Source organism: Hemicordylus capensis, chromosome 2 (assembly GCF_027244095.1).
Source record: "Hemicordylus capensis ecotype Gifberg chromosome 2, rHemCap1.1.pri, whole genome shotgun sequence".
Taxonomy (NCBI): Eukaryota; Metazoa; Chordata; class Lepidosauria; order Squamata; family Cordylidae; genus Hemicordylus; species Hemicordylus capensis.
The window spans coordinates 122,131,469-122,146,098 of NC_069658.1; the positions used below are offsets into that span (position 1 = coordinate 122,131,469).

At 41.8% G+C, this 14,630-nt stretch overlaps 1 protein-coding gene and 1 long non-coding RNA gene across 13 annotated transcripts in view; one reads left to right on the forward strand and one right to left on the reverse strand.

The window, feature by feature from the left end:
• MLLT3 (MLLT3 super elongation complex subunit) overlaps positions 1–14,630 on the reverse strand; it is a 236,238-nt gene that overhangs the window by 136,190 nt on the left and 85,418 nt on the right. For 2 of the 12 annotated variants that reach the window (XM_053288064.1, XM_053288062.1), the window contains one exon: positions 11,856–11,908. The exons of the other annotated variants lie outside the window; for them this stretch is intronic. Coding sequence is in view for 1 of the 2 variants with exons in the window: in XM_053288062.1 (XP_053144037.1) it covers positions 11,856–11,908 (53 nt within the window). In the remaining variant the exon portion in view is untranslated. The remainder of the gene's footprint in view (positions 1–11,855; positions 11,909–14,630) is intronic. 12 annotated transcript variants of the gene reach the window in all.
• The window catches only part of LOC128341659 (uncharacterized), a 45,203-nt gene that overhangs the window by 12,004 nt on the left and 18,569 nt on the right, over positions 1–14,630 (forward strand). The gene's annotated exons all lie outside the window — the stretch shown is intronic.

Below are 14,630 nucleotides of genomic sequence, written 5' to 3' on the forward strand. Positions count from 1 at the left end.
ACACACACACACACACACACAAACATAAACACTAACATCACACACACCCCTACCTGTGCATTTCTCACCACAACACTATCTCACGAACAAAACAAACCACAACTCAAGAAAGGCAAAAATAGGCACCCAAGTTCTGCCTTTGTCAATCTGAGATCTAGCAAAAACAGATAGTTATAGCAGCAATAGCACAGCATATTATACTCAGTGCTGAGAACGAGAAAATCACGAAATCAAACCTTCCACCTCTATCCTTTTCAAGAGAGGCACAATATAAAGGCTTTTGCTGCCTCCTTTTGAATACAATTTGAATTTGAAACTCCCTCCTTTTGAGTTCCCCTTCCCTCCTCCCTGGCCCCAGCCAATGGTGACAGTTGCCCATGACAACACTTGATTTGTATGTTATCAAGCCAACCAACAAGCAAGAAGATCCCAAGCCAGTCAGAAGCCAGTACCAGAACACCAATCTGGTAAATTGGGAAAAAGAGACCTCCAATACGGCGTTTGAAACACTCAACGTGTTTTGAGCTCGAAATAGGCCCTTTATTTTAAGCGTGTTCTGTTTCAAGCTTGAAACACTTGAAATGGCCAGTTTTGAGTTGAAACATTTTGCACATCCCTACAATGGATATCAACTAATATACAAAATACAATCAACATTAAGCCCAGAAATCAAACCCAGAGTCTCCATTATTTACACTCATCATTGCTTTCCCAAGCATGTGGAAAGTTATCTAACTCTCAAAACAACTAGAGTACTACTAGCCAAGAAAGGGGGGGGGGGGAGTTAACTTCAGTATTTGATGTGCTACACTTCTTTTATTCTAGAAAAATCTTTCTGTATTACGAAGACCCCGTCATATTCATATTCACCTCCAATGCAATCACCTTGACAATGCATAGGAATGCTTACTGGGATTATGGCCAAGGTCCACTCACAAGAAGGCACTTTTGGGGAGAACTTGTGCATCCAAATGGAGGCATATACAAAATAGTGCAATTTGTGCAAGCACAGGTGCTAGATAAGGATGCTTTACAAATTACAGATAAGGGATAGATAAGGCTACCACAGCCAGCTTTTCTCATCTTCCCTTTGGTTTCCCCCCCACTTCCAGGTTAATTACAAAAAAGCTGGGTATGAAGCTCCGCATATTCCATAAGCTACTAAAAAGAACAACTGACAGCAACAATCCCTAAAACTTGCTAAAGCAAATGCCAATTTAACACAAGGCCAAGTTTCATAGCTTCTTAGTAATTTGTACTATTTAAACAAAGTAATCATGTTACATATTCAAAAATTGTAAAAATCCAAGAACAGGATTAAAATATTCAGTTATACTATACTTTATCTGTGCCAGATATAACAATCAAAAACGTTTTTCAAAGGAAACAGTCTGGGTTCAAATGAGTTTGTTTAATTGATACAGTACATTTAAAAATGAAGATTCCTCTGTCAAAAATGTTAAATCAAATGTTTATAGAAAGCATGCAATGTCACTTAATCCAAAACAAAATCCATCATAAAGAACACCCACCAATTTCAATGCAACTCATTCCTTGGATTTATATTATGCTTTTGACCAAAAAGAATTTCCAAAAAGCAGGATCTAACATTAAATTACCTTCGTCTGTATGGAACATCATACTTTGCAATAGCTTAGAAACGATTAATAGATTCTTCTGCACATTTACTTCTAGGCAATTATTAATACAAAGAAGTCATTTCAGTGTTTAATAATGGCAGTTCAATAAGGCATATGGAAGACTGAAAATGAACATGCTAGTTTCCTAGAAATACAAACAAAAAAGCATGTTAAATAACCTCTGGTTTCTTGGTTTTGCATTGTTTAGCTTTCATTTTTTAGCTAGCTTACAGATATTTGACACAGAAGCATCACACAAATTGTACTTAAAAGAACACCTCTGCTGAGCAGTACAACAGTCCAGTCTGGTGGGATAGCTAGTCCCAGGTATGGGGTAAAGCTGTATTTTTAGCTTAATATTTTAACTGCATCATTTTTATAATCTTGTTTTTAAATTTTGATGTAAACCTCCTTGGGATTGTTTTAATGAAAGGTGGTATATAAACTTAACAATAAATAAATAAAATAAAAATAAACTACAAAGCATAAACTACAAACAACATGCTTTTGCTGCTTAGGTCCTCCTATATATCAACTGAACATAGCTCCCATCCCAAGCTTAAATATTGTACCCATAGAACACAAGCTTTAAATACTCTATCCCGCAACCCTCTAATTTATTTATTTTTCCATTTGTGCGAGGAATGAGTTTTGTTCTGGGCGGCAGTATCAAGACAAAATCAAATCAAATCAAATTTTTATTGTTATAGTCATTCGACCAGCAAAACACAAAGTACAAAAGCTTTACATAAAAGCAAACTTGGTCAAATAAAGTAATAAACTGTTAAAATATAAAACAGAACCATAACACCCGAGTTCATCCATTACATAAAACTGAGGGCTCCATGCATTATAATAATCTAAGATTTAATTCAATGCAAACCCATATCTCGCTTCTCAACATTCCTTATCCTAGTCTTATTGGCCAGAAAACAATACTTCGCCATGTTATAAGATACTACATCACAATGGTCTGTCAAAAGTAATTGCAGATAGAACTGCTCAGAACTGGGGTATGCTGTTAAAAAATGACTTATATATCTCTCCTGCAAAGTTCGAGAAAACTGACAATTCAAGATAACATGGGCCGTTGACTCCACTTCCCCAGAACCACAAGGGCAGACACTCTCCTTATAGGGGATCTTACAGTATCTCCCCTCCCGGACAGCTGTTTCTAAGACATTACAAAGGGCCAGCATCAGAGCCCTCCAGAAACTAGGTACTAATACTTTATTGAGGTATTTTGCTGGGCCAGACAGTGATGTTTGATTACCTATATAAGTGTCAACCCCTATCTGGCTCCTGTCCATTTGTTTCTCCATATCCGTAATGCGTTGGCGCAGACATGATCTTGCCCTCCCATAGCTCACGATAACCAGAGGATCGCTGGAGAAGCCATAGAAGTTCAACCCCTTCTCTTCATAGTATTTCCACCTAAACCTATGTATATATATATATCATTCAACACTAAGAGTGCTAGTCCTACTGGCTGAAAAATCAACTTCAGCCAATAGTCAAATATTACCAGCCAAACACTTGCCTCCACCCGAACCCAGCCTGCTTCCAATCGTAGAAATGCATTAGACACACCCGGGATAGTTGGAGCACACTTCTCAAAAACTTTGATTGGATTGCCTTCAGCCTGGCAAGGTTGGAATAGATACCTAGCTGCGCTCCATAAAGGAGCAACGGCCGGACTTTGGTTGAAAAAAGTTTAAGGGCAGCCGGAACAAACTGTGCACCTTGCCTCCTATGAAGCAGTATCAAGACAGTGTGCGCACACGTGCATTCAGAGTGGGGCCTTTCTGATTCAACCTGAGCAGGATCTAAAATTAACAGAGTGTACATTGAAAAACGTGTGAGCATGCACACGAGCACACACCCTAGAGGGAACACTGATTCTATCCTATCAAGGTTGAGAGGGCAGAAGCAAGCAAGAACTATTTTGTGTATTCCACAAAATTTAACATCTCACAAATGTCTTTGCTAAGGAGAGGCTGCCCACATTAGGCAAGTGCTTCTCTTTGCTTGTGTATCTCTCCTCTGACCTCTCATCTCCACTGCCAAAAAAGGGATTTTCAGAACATGATCTGGTCTTGTCTTTCCTTGTGCAACTCTGCACACTGCAACAGATTTCTAGAAGTCTGCTTTATCAGACAAACCATCACACAAGTTTTTTCCTTTCCACACTGGGCACAAACCACAAAATAAGTTACTGTTTTGTGGTTGGTGAGGTGTGACAAACCAGCAGAGCTGCTGGCCAACTGAAAAATAATCTGCAAAGCAACACTATTCATAGAAAAATTCAACAGCCTTATCAATCAATCAATCTTTATTACAGTTCTAGACCAGCACAAGAATAAAAAGCATACAAGGGCAATGACAAGGAAAGATGATCATATGCTAAAAATATATCATAACCTAAAATATCACTATTAGCCAATTACTGCTCTAAAATAAAATTGTGTTATATGTTTATAAAATACTGCTACTATAAAACTACAGAGTTACAAAGCCACTATGTCTTATACAATGAGAGAAGTGCAGAAAGAAGCATCTCAATAAATGTTTAAAGGGTTAAAAGGCTAAAAATCATAACATGCTCATTTATGGACAAGGCAAACAAAATATATGTGAAATCGGATATATAAAAACAGGTCATAAGGAATTAAGAAATTTATAAAATAAGTATAAAACCAGTATGTAGGTTAAAAACATGATATGTATAAAAGAACGTCTAACTGAGCAGACAAGCTAAAATTTGGAGTTAACAGTTAAGAAAACCAGTAGCATGGTTATAAACTGGCAGTCAAGGTCCGACAAATCTTACACGCTGCCACACAGAACTTGGCTGTGTTGTATGTGAGGGCCTGGTTCTTGTCCGCTAGGAGCATCCAGGTGTAGGCTCGGGTTGATCTTCCAAGGTACTTGTGAAGTAACAGGAGTAAGAGCTTGTACCAAGTGTATCGATAAAAGGGGCAGGAGAGGAGTACATGCTCTGTGGTTTCAATCTCCACACTGTCACAGTGACAAAGCCTCTGCATGAATGGAACCTTACTATATTTGCCCTTTAGAACAGTGGAAGGTAGGGCATGACAACGGGTGAGGGTAAAGGCCCTTTTGTGGTTTGGGATCTCCAGTTCTGTCAAGGTTCTGTCAAGTTCTGTCAATTCGGCAGAAGAGGCAGCCTTAAAACAGCCCTGTAAGGCATGACAGTATCCCCATTCTTAAAGCCAGGGGACTGAGACAACAGGGTTGTCTAAAGCCAGCCAGACAGCTGACGGCTAAAATGGGATTTGAAACCAGTATCCCCTCCATCACAACTTACTTAGACATTATCAGGGGCACAGTGGCCCTTGAGCAAGGGGGAACAATTGTCCCCAGGCCTGGTGGGTCTGGTCCCCCTCCAAGGCTCCACCTCGCCCTTGGTCAGGGTGCCTCTTTGTCCCTTCCCACACCCAGCTGGAGAGCAAAATGCTACCGTCTGGGAGCGTGAAGCACACCCCTCTCTAGCCGACTGGAAGAGATATGGACCCGCTCCTAAGCACTGGCCTTACCCCGAGTCAGGCGTAAGACAAAAAGGGCAGGGGCAATGCCCAGCAGGGTTTCATCAGAGATGAACTGAGCAGGAAGAACTAGCAGTGGCTCTTCCTATCTGCCTCCCTCAATGACCAAGCTGGGCTCAGACAGTGGCATGCTTTTGGTGGGCTGGTGCAGTGTTGCTGCTGCTGCAGCAGGTGCTGGATGGGCTGCTGCAGACTGTCACTGCAGCAGACCAGGCCTCTTGCCATTGGTGAGCAGTGCCTGAGGAGTCAGCTGACCACGACGGTGGCAAGGAGGAGGCATCAGTGAAGAGCAAAATTCCCCAAGTAGCTGACCCGGGCCTGGTAAGATATTGCCCCGCCCCTTTGAGTCAGATGTAGGGAGCGTGTCTTGAGGCACACACATGACAGAAAAACATAGGAGGGCCTCTAGCCGTACTTTGTCCCCTAGCTGCCTCAAAGCTCGCTTCGCTACTGGCCATTATGCTTCAACCATTCTGATATGTTTTCTACTATTTTATCTATGGCCTCCTGCTTTTGAAATTACCCCATCTTTGTTTCAAACAATGCAATATAAAGTAACTGCATTTTTACTACCCAATAGTTTTGACATTTCTATATAACATACTTCAGAGGTTCCCAAGCTATGGTACTCCAGGTGTTGCTGAATTACAACTCCCATCATCCCCTGCTACAATTTATTGTGGCTGAGTATGATGGGAGTTGTAGTTCAGCAACATCTCGAGTACAATTTGGGAACCCCAATATACTTCATTCACAAAAACCTGTATTAGCTTAGGGACTTTTTACAAGTCCATTGGAATGTTTGGGTCATAAAAATGCAGCTATCCAATGTTAAGGAGACGCCTTTTGTAACTTACAGTGTTGACATAGCCTTCCCTGAAATATGTTTATATTAGTCAATCTCCTTAAAAAGCACAAATGAATGGCAAACCTTGTCCCTTTTATAACTGACTGTAGGCCTACAAAGATTACACCTTATTCAATTCATGTCAACAGTATTTTGTAAATCATATGAAGAAAAACTTTTGATATGAAAAGGAATTATACTTTCAGACTCTGAAGAATTATTCACAGCTGTAGTTGAAGCCTACATTATTGGACTTAATAAACAGGACTTAATCTCTAATTAGGGACAGCCAAGAACTACCCTTGAGGGCAGCATTTGTTAAACAAACAAACAAACAAACAACCCTTTCAGCTGCAGGTAGCTTTACAATTTGCACCACACCCTAAAACTTTTGTGTTGCTACAATTCACAATTAACTGAATGAATGGGCTACTAGCCTATACACTGCTATATACTGAAGCTGTTGCATATAGCTAACTAAATTCTTCAGTATTATTACAGATAAAATGGGTTGCCTATATAAGGTATTAGCATCAGTTTCTTCTCACAATGACCCAAGCATCAACAGCTCCATTTCCACCCCACCTACCACATATGATAAATGCCTTTTTGAAAATACTCTCTTTTATAGCTCCAGATTCATTAGCAGTGGTGTAGTCACCATGGGGGGTGGGGAATGGAAAGTGTCCCCGGGTCACCAGGGGGACTATCGCAGCATCCTCTTCCCCCAGCATCATCCTCCCTCATCCAGCTGGTGAATGGAGCACTTGCCGGCTAGGAGCATGGGATGTGCCCTCTCACCTGATCCTTCCAAGTTGGTGAAGCAAGTGTTGGCTGGGTGTTCCCCCCCCCTCCTTTGCTTGGAGCAAGGGGGAGAAAGCAAGCACCCAGTCAGCCATTCGCTCACCAGTTGGGAAGGATTGAGAGCCACACAGTTGTGTCAGTGGCCCTGTGTTAGAATCAGCATGACTTGCTTTCTCTCCCTCACTCCAAGGCCCCTTCCAGGTGCTGGCCATGCCCCCTACATCTAATGTTGTACACAGGTGTGTGTATGCAGAGCAGTAGGGGGAGAGGTTGCCGGCTGGAGCCTGTCCCTGGGGCGCCAGCAAGCTCCTGATGCTCCCATGGAAGAGAAAGCCAACTGCTACCTATTCAAGTAACTTTTGTGCATAAAGGGTTAGAAAGTTTTATATAAAATCAACTGCTTTATATGAACTTCCAGGGTGGCTTCTATATGAGGTGGATACACAATATAAGCTTTTCCATTATATTGATATACTGCTTTTCAACAAAAGTTAAAGCAGTTTACATACATGTTTATACATTACATGAAAGCTGACTTAGAGAAACAATCTCAGGATTTTGAAACATGCTAAATGAAGGAAGCAAGTTGGCAAGCTCCAAAAGAGGAGGGATGCTGTTAAATAACGATACATGGGAGGTGGCCCAAGCATAGAGTAATACTGCAGCTACCATGATGCCCAGTCTTCCCCATCATCTTTTAGTATGGCTATGATGGGTGCAACTACACCGAATATAAAATGATGTAATTGTTTTAAAATCACAGTGACAGCTCATATTCTGCACATAATGAGAAAAGGATCTTTCCCATTCCAAGAAAGTGTCTCAACTTTTCAATCTTTTCTAGTAGTCATGGAAACCTTGTTGGTCTCAAATCCTACCAAATATGGTATAGTAGTCAGAGGCACAAAGAGGCAAATTAACTCCCACTGTGAAGCCTTTTTATTGGCAACATAAACATGTTTAGATACTGTGATCAAAGATCATCTCCAAGTAAAGAGCTTTCATGTAAAAAAAAAAAGGGGGGGGAGAGGAGCAAACAGCCAAGATAGTTTCCCTTTAATTTATTCCCCTGTAAAGATGGCTAGTGGAGATCTGTTTGGAGATATTTTACTACCAGACACATCTAAAATGGCATTTCTCAGGGATGGCTTGTTTATATTTAACCTTTTAAAAACAGACTTTGGGAAGAAAACATTTAAAGCCATAAAAACTTCACAAAAGCAATGTTTAACAAAAAGCTGTAAAACCACACAGTTCAACTCAGGAATGACTTGAACACCAACTTCAGTGATATTTCCACACTTAAATAAAGGCTATGTTAAGATCAAAGAGGAAAAGCAGCCCACTCTACCCACTTTCCTATATCCAGAGAACAGCCAAAATACTTCAACATGCTGGATGCCGGAGGACAACAATGCATTCTGCAGTGTTCCAGAAAGTGAAGTGACTAGCCATCACAGATATCAGCCTACCACAGTGCAGTATCCAGCAAAATCCACAAGCACGGGAGCAATGCACTACAAGATTCACCAAGCATAATTGCAACAGTCCACATTCATAGCTGGAAGTGGAGAGAGATCTCTTTTCAATACTAACAAGAAATTATGATCAATGTGAGCTTGTCAAACTGTGCTTGTACACACACAAAAATCAATGATGGCAGATACAGTACTGTCAAAACATTGAAAATGAAAATAGATCAGGTTTAAATTGCATATGTGTCTCCTAGCACACTTCATACAAGTTCTAAATGCCTTAAGCATTACTTCAGCAGTAGTAATTACATAACCAATTTCTACCACATCTTCATTATGTTCCTATTCATCTTTACCTTGATGTTGCGTGTGTGTGTGTGTGTGTGTGTGTCGTATGTTGATTCCCTACAAGCACATAGCAGGTTTTTTTAAAAACCCTAGCAGGTCCAGTGGAGATATCCCTTGTTTCATATCTCTATTACATAGATCAGTGTTTCTCAACCACCGGTCCCTGGACCGCTGCCGGTCCCCGAAGGGTTGAGTGCCGGTCCCTGACTGGGAGTCAACACCCCCCCCACTGAAATCAAGGCACTCACTTCCTCAATTTTGCACATGGCACAGAAGAGGAAGAGTATCACGGAGGCATGGGACCCTTCTTGTGCCTTGCCTCCATGTGCTGCTGAGATCTTCCTATAGCTATCTTATTCCCTATCTTTACAGCTTCAAACTGTATGCAATGCGGGGGCCTGGAGGAAAAAGTATGGCAGTGGGCGCCACTTGAAGGGCTGCTGGTTCTTGCATGCTCATTGTTTGCAGCCAAAGGTTGGTTGATTGAAACCCAGCTGCCTGTTGTGGTCGAGGCGCCTTGAGAGGGAACACTGTTTCCCTCTTGCATCAGTGGGGCTTGCTTGTATGTTGTTTTCATTGGCCCCATGTAGCTTTTGAATTTTTCCAATGGCCCAGCATCCCCTCTCCATTGAGTAATCACAAGCACCTCCACTCCAGACATACTGGAGACAAATTTGTTCACCCAGGCTTTTAGATTCAGGGGTTCTCAACCTTGGGTACCCAGACCTTGGTGGACTTCTACTCCCATAATCCCGAGCCATAATGGCCAAATGCCATTGTTGTTGGAGGTTATGGGAGTTTAACTGAGGGACCCAAGGTTAAGAACCCCTAATATTCAATGTTTGCAAAAGATTCCAAATTTAATTATTTTAATGCTTATATTATTTTCATTCTAAACTGCCCAGAGATGCAAGTTTTGGGCAGTATAGAAGTCTGATAGATAGACAGACAGACAGACAGATAGACAGACTTGAAACCCCTTTACTAACTGCTGGTCCGGGAAACTGCGCATGAAGAATGTAGCGGTCCTTGAAACTCTGCACGAAGAATTTAGCGGTCCTTGACTCCAAAAAGTTTGAGAAACACTGACATAGATCATCAAAATAATCCAGTAAAATAACAGGAAACAGAGACTGAGACACAACACTTCAAAGATATCCCATGATCAAAATGGATTTGAACCAGAAGCATTAGTTCAGCACTATATCCCTTAGAAACGGAGGAGGAGAAGGAGAAGGGAAGCTCCCTCCAGCAAGCTCAGACACATAAATGGGGTTCCATTCAACTGGCCAATTTAAGATGAGTTCTTAAATTCAGAGAAGGAATAGCATCAAGCTAACCAAGTCACTTTTCTGACTTATTGAAGATACCCTTTGCTCTACATCCTAAATAAAATGCTAAAGTTGTAGGCAACATTAGTACCAAGCACAACCAAAAGTACTAAGCACATCAGAAGGACACACATCAAAGGTAAATGCATAGAAGAGTAGCCCAGCATTTGCGCCAACCATCTGACAACTTCTCTTTAAGTGATCATTTAGCAGGACAATCAAGTTTCCTCAATCACAGCATATACTTTGTACTAGCAAAGCAAAGATATTTAAAATTTGTCCTGTAAAACTGTACAAATTACAGACATATAAGTGAAATAGCTGAAGCATCTGCCAGCCTCCTTCAAACTATGCTATAAATTATATACATTCAATCTCTTTTTAAGGTTTGCTACTTACCCAATTACCTGGCAATAGAAAAGGATTTTTTTCCTAAAAAATATTACGTTTCAACTTTCCAGATGCATACACCACATAGGGCCAGTGCAGATGAAAAATGGCCACAACATGTGAGGAGGAAGAGGTCACACTGAGAGTGTGCCCATCCTGGCATCACCGAAGGACATCCCAACACACTGTCAGGATGCCCTTTAAGCGCATGAGAGTTGTGTTAATATGTGTTCCCTTCTAAGATGTGAGGCTGCCCGCCCGTACATAAAACTCTAGCCCCCCACTCAGCTGTTTTTAGCAGCCGAGCAGTCTCACCCCATATTGCAATGGCTGCTGCTTCTTGTGACTTTTTCTGCCCCTATTGCTGCTTTTCCCCCAGCATTGCATTGGCTCTTGCCCAGCCAGAGTGGGAAAATCTGCTCTCATGTAAGCGAACTGATTCTCCTGGTCTGGCTGCAGAAAGACCCCTACTGAAAATGCCAATAGGCACATATACACCTTTTTAATGTCATCAGGGTGCATGTGCACCCACTGCCATTTCCAATAGGCTCTCGCTGCAGTCAGAGACTATTGGAGCCAATTTCCCCACTCTGGTCATGGCAAGAGCCAACGCTGCGGCTATGGGCAGGGGGAAGGCAGCAGTGGGGGAGAAATAGCTGGGCAGAAGACTAGCGTTTTGTGCCAAGGTGGTGGAGGGAAAAGAGAGGTGACATCCTCCTACGGATAGAGGCTGACATCCCCCAGGAAGCGGGGAACCAGCAGAGACTGCTTAGCTGGACAGAACAGTCTGTCCTCTCCTGCCATACCATTTTGACCCGTTATTTACATGTGAAGGAGGAACTAAAGGACTCCTTCAAAGGGGAACTGCACCCAGAAATGAATCCAATTTGGGGCCTGTTTGGTACATACAGTGACAGAGAAGGGAATTTAATATGGCACAGACTTTGGTGGGGCTGCTACACTCATATCTACTAATATATAGCTAATGCAAAAAAGTTGCTCAATTTGATTGCATAAAATGACTTACATTTTTTATTGCCAATGACAGAAAATGTTATCAAAAATTGTTCTTTTCTGTTTTAATCTCATTTTGATTATTGGATGTGAGGGTGATCTGGCTGCAACATCTGTCACCCCAATGATTGCCGGGATGATTATTATATGCATAAATTTAATATCTGCATTTTGCATTTTTTGGACACTTTAACCATGAAGTTATGTTGGGTGCTCCTAATCACTATTTTAAAACACCAGTGTTCACTCTAATTTTTTCCACAAGTGAGCAGAATAAGTTTTGTTCTGTACGACAGTATCAAGGGAGTGTGCGCACATGTGCATTATTATGTGCCACTACAGACACGTACACACACAGACGGAAGCATGGAAGGCATTTCTGAAGAGTGGGGGAGTGTTTGGCCTATACAAGTGGACCTCCTTATTTGCGGATTTGTTACCTGCAGTTTCGCGTATCCACAGTCGGGAAAATGACACACAACCTCGCCATATGCTGGGGGGGAAACAAAAAGAATGGATCAACCTTGTGTATCCTTGGGTTGAGGGTGGCCAGAAATGACCGGGGAGGTCATTTCTGGCCACCATTTTAAAATCAGAGCCAAAAATGGCTCCCATTTAAAACACACACACCATGATTTTTGGCCTATATCTGGCAGTTTTGGGGGCACAGCATGACTCAGTGGTAAGCAGTAGAGCAAGATAAGAAGCCCCCCCGTGAAAATCAGCCAATTTTCAGCCATTTTCAGCCAGTTTAGGGGCACAGTGCTACCTGGGAGAAGCAGCAGAGACTGGTAAGCAGCAACCTCCAAGAAAACTGGCCAATTTTCAGCCAGTTTGGAAGCACAGCATGACTTGGGGGGAGCAGCAGAGTAAGGTAAGAAGCTTCCCCACCCCCCAAAAAAATGGCTGACTGGGAACCTAACCTAGGCGATTCCATAAGGACCAATGATTCAATATTCGCGGTTTCCATATCCGCGGTAAAGCCGCGGAACAGAACTCCCGTGAATATCGAGGTCCAGCAGAGGAATGTTCATTTTGTCCTTTAACCTGCAGAAAGAAGAGAGCAGTCTTACAGCAGCAAGCATGAACTGTCCCCTTTGCTAAGCGGTGTCTGCCCTGGTTTGCATGCTGACAGCATAGCAGAACATCCTTGAGTGACAACAGGACGGGAGCACTCTCAGTGTGGTCTGGTCCTCTTCACATGTGCAAGCTGCTCCTCATCTGAACTAGACCATATCATTTAGCTCATTTGCCTCAAGTACAATTTTAAACATATAGCTATTAACAGAACAGTTGCCTTCTCCTCATCATCTATATCCACAGTTACAGCACATGAGAGTTTTAAAATATGTTTTCTAGTGATTATTTAGTTTCCTGTGTCTTATACATTTTAAAATAGAGGATTCATTTCTGAAAGTTGTACTAATATATATATGCACTCAGTAGGAAATGAGCCCAAGGCTACAAAATTTTACACAGGTCTAAGTCCCACTGAGTAGGAATGTGCCAAAACACAGTTTGACTGTCCGAATCGTCGGCACCTCTCTTTGAATTTGAGGGCTTAAACAGCCCCTTAAAACAGCATACACAGAGGCCATGTGCATGATGGTGCCACGTAGGGCCAGCTTAGAGATGCTCCGCTGGTGTGTAAGCATAGCTGGGGTGAGTGCAAGGATGGCAACAATGACAGCAAGTGGAGAAGGAGCAGGTACGGACCCGCTCTTCTCCACTTTAAAGAGGCCGTGTGAGCCCTCAAATTTAAAGCAAAGTGTGGGCAATTCGGACAGCTGAACTGCATTTCTGCACATCCCTACCACTGAGTTTGGCAGCGTTTACTTCCAGCATCAGGCTGTCAGACATGTAGCCTCCACTGACTGAAGCAGGATTTTTATTTTCATTTAAGAACTGTATGACACAGTTATGGGCTTCAGCATCATAGTGTCTCATAGGTGCCGTTAGTGAAGAACACTGTACCATTTTCAAATTCATCAAATAAGAATGTAACCGTTATTATCCAAGACTACAGAACAACAAAACTATAGAATCTCACTAAAGTGACTAATGGGTTGGATTTTGAAAAATCCAAAGATTCAAAGCCTAGTTCACTCATTGACAGGCCTAAAGCTATCCACAGCCTCTGAGCCACAACTTCTCCATCTGTAAAATGGGAATTATAATCAGACCTGCCAACTGTTCTGATTTACCCAGGACAGTCACAATTTGATGTGACCATGCAATAGAAATTAATGATTCCCACTGCTTCCCCCCTCCTTTCAGAGAGATGTCAGTCTCTCACTCTCAACAGCAAGAAAATATTATTTTTATTAACCCCTCCCCCCACTGGACAGGCATTCTGTGTATAGCTAGTAGATGGCAACAAGCCAAAGCAACCACCCGATCTCAGAAGTTATGGAGAGTCAGAACTGATTACTCCTCGGATAAGAGACCATCTAAGAATACCAGGTACTGTAGTCTTGGAGATTCCTGCATTGGCCAGGCGCATTGTCCCTATTTCTCATTCTGAAATGTTGGTAGGTATGTGTAATTACCTACCACACAGATTTGTTTGAAGAATTCACGGTATTTTCCATGTCACAATTGTTATGCAGGCAAAGACCACTTTTATTCTCTCAGGCTTTTTAATAATTTCTGTGTTCTAATTGCTCCTAATTTTATCCTGCTGTATGTCTGTTTTCATCATTTTATTGTTGTAAAGCCATCTTGAGGATATTTTATATTAAAAGGCAGTATATAAATATAAAGAGAGAGAGAAGGAAGCACTAAGATAACAATAAGCCCCTTATTTCCTATAGTGAACAAATAACTAAATTTTCTGAATTACACGTTGGCATGTGAAAATGGGGCCTGAACTTCCCATAATGCATGTAAACTCTCTTCCATAAACCTTTAGGTTAAATAAATAAATCTCAGATATTTAAATAGATCTTGTCCTAATTTGACCAGCACCCTCTTGACATCAATAACAATATATCATGCTCATGAGTGACCTGCAAATAGAGTGTATCAACAGCAGCTTAATCTGAAACAAAAGGTAAAGCCAAGAAAACTGGAACCCAATGCAAAAATGCTGACATTTATATATCCATCTAATTTGTAGACCGCCCCAAACTTCTGTCTCTGGGTGTTTTACTAAGAACATAAGAACATAAGAACAGCCCTGCTGGATCAGGCCCAAGGCCCATCTAGTCCAGCAT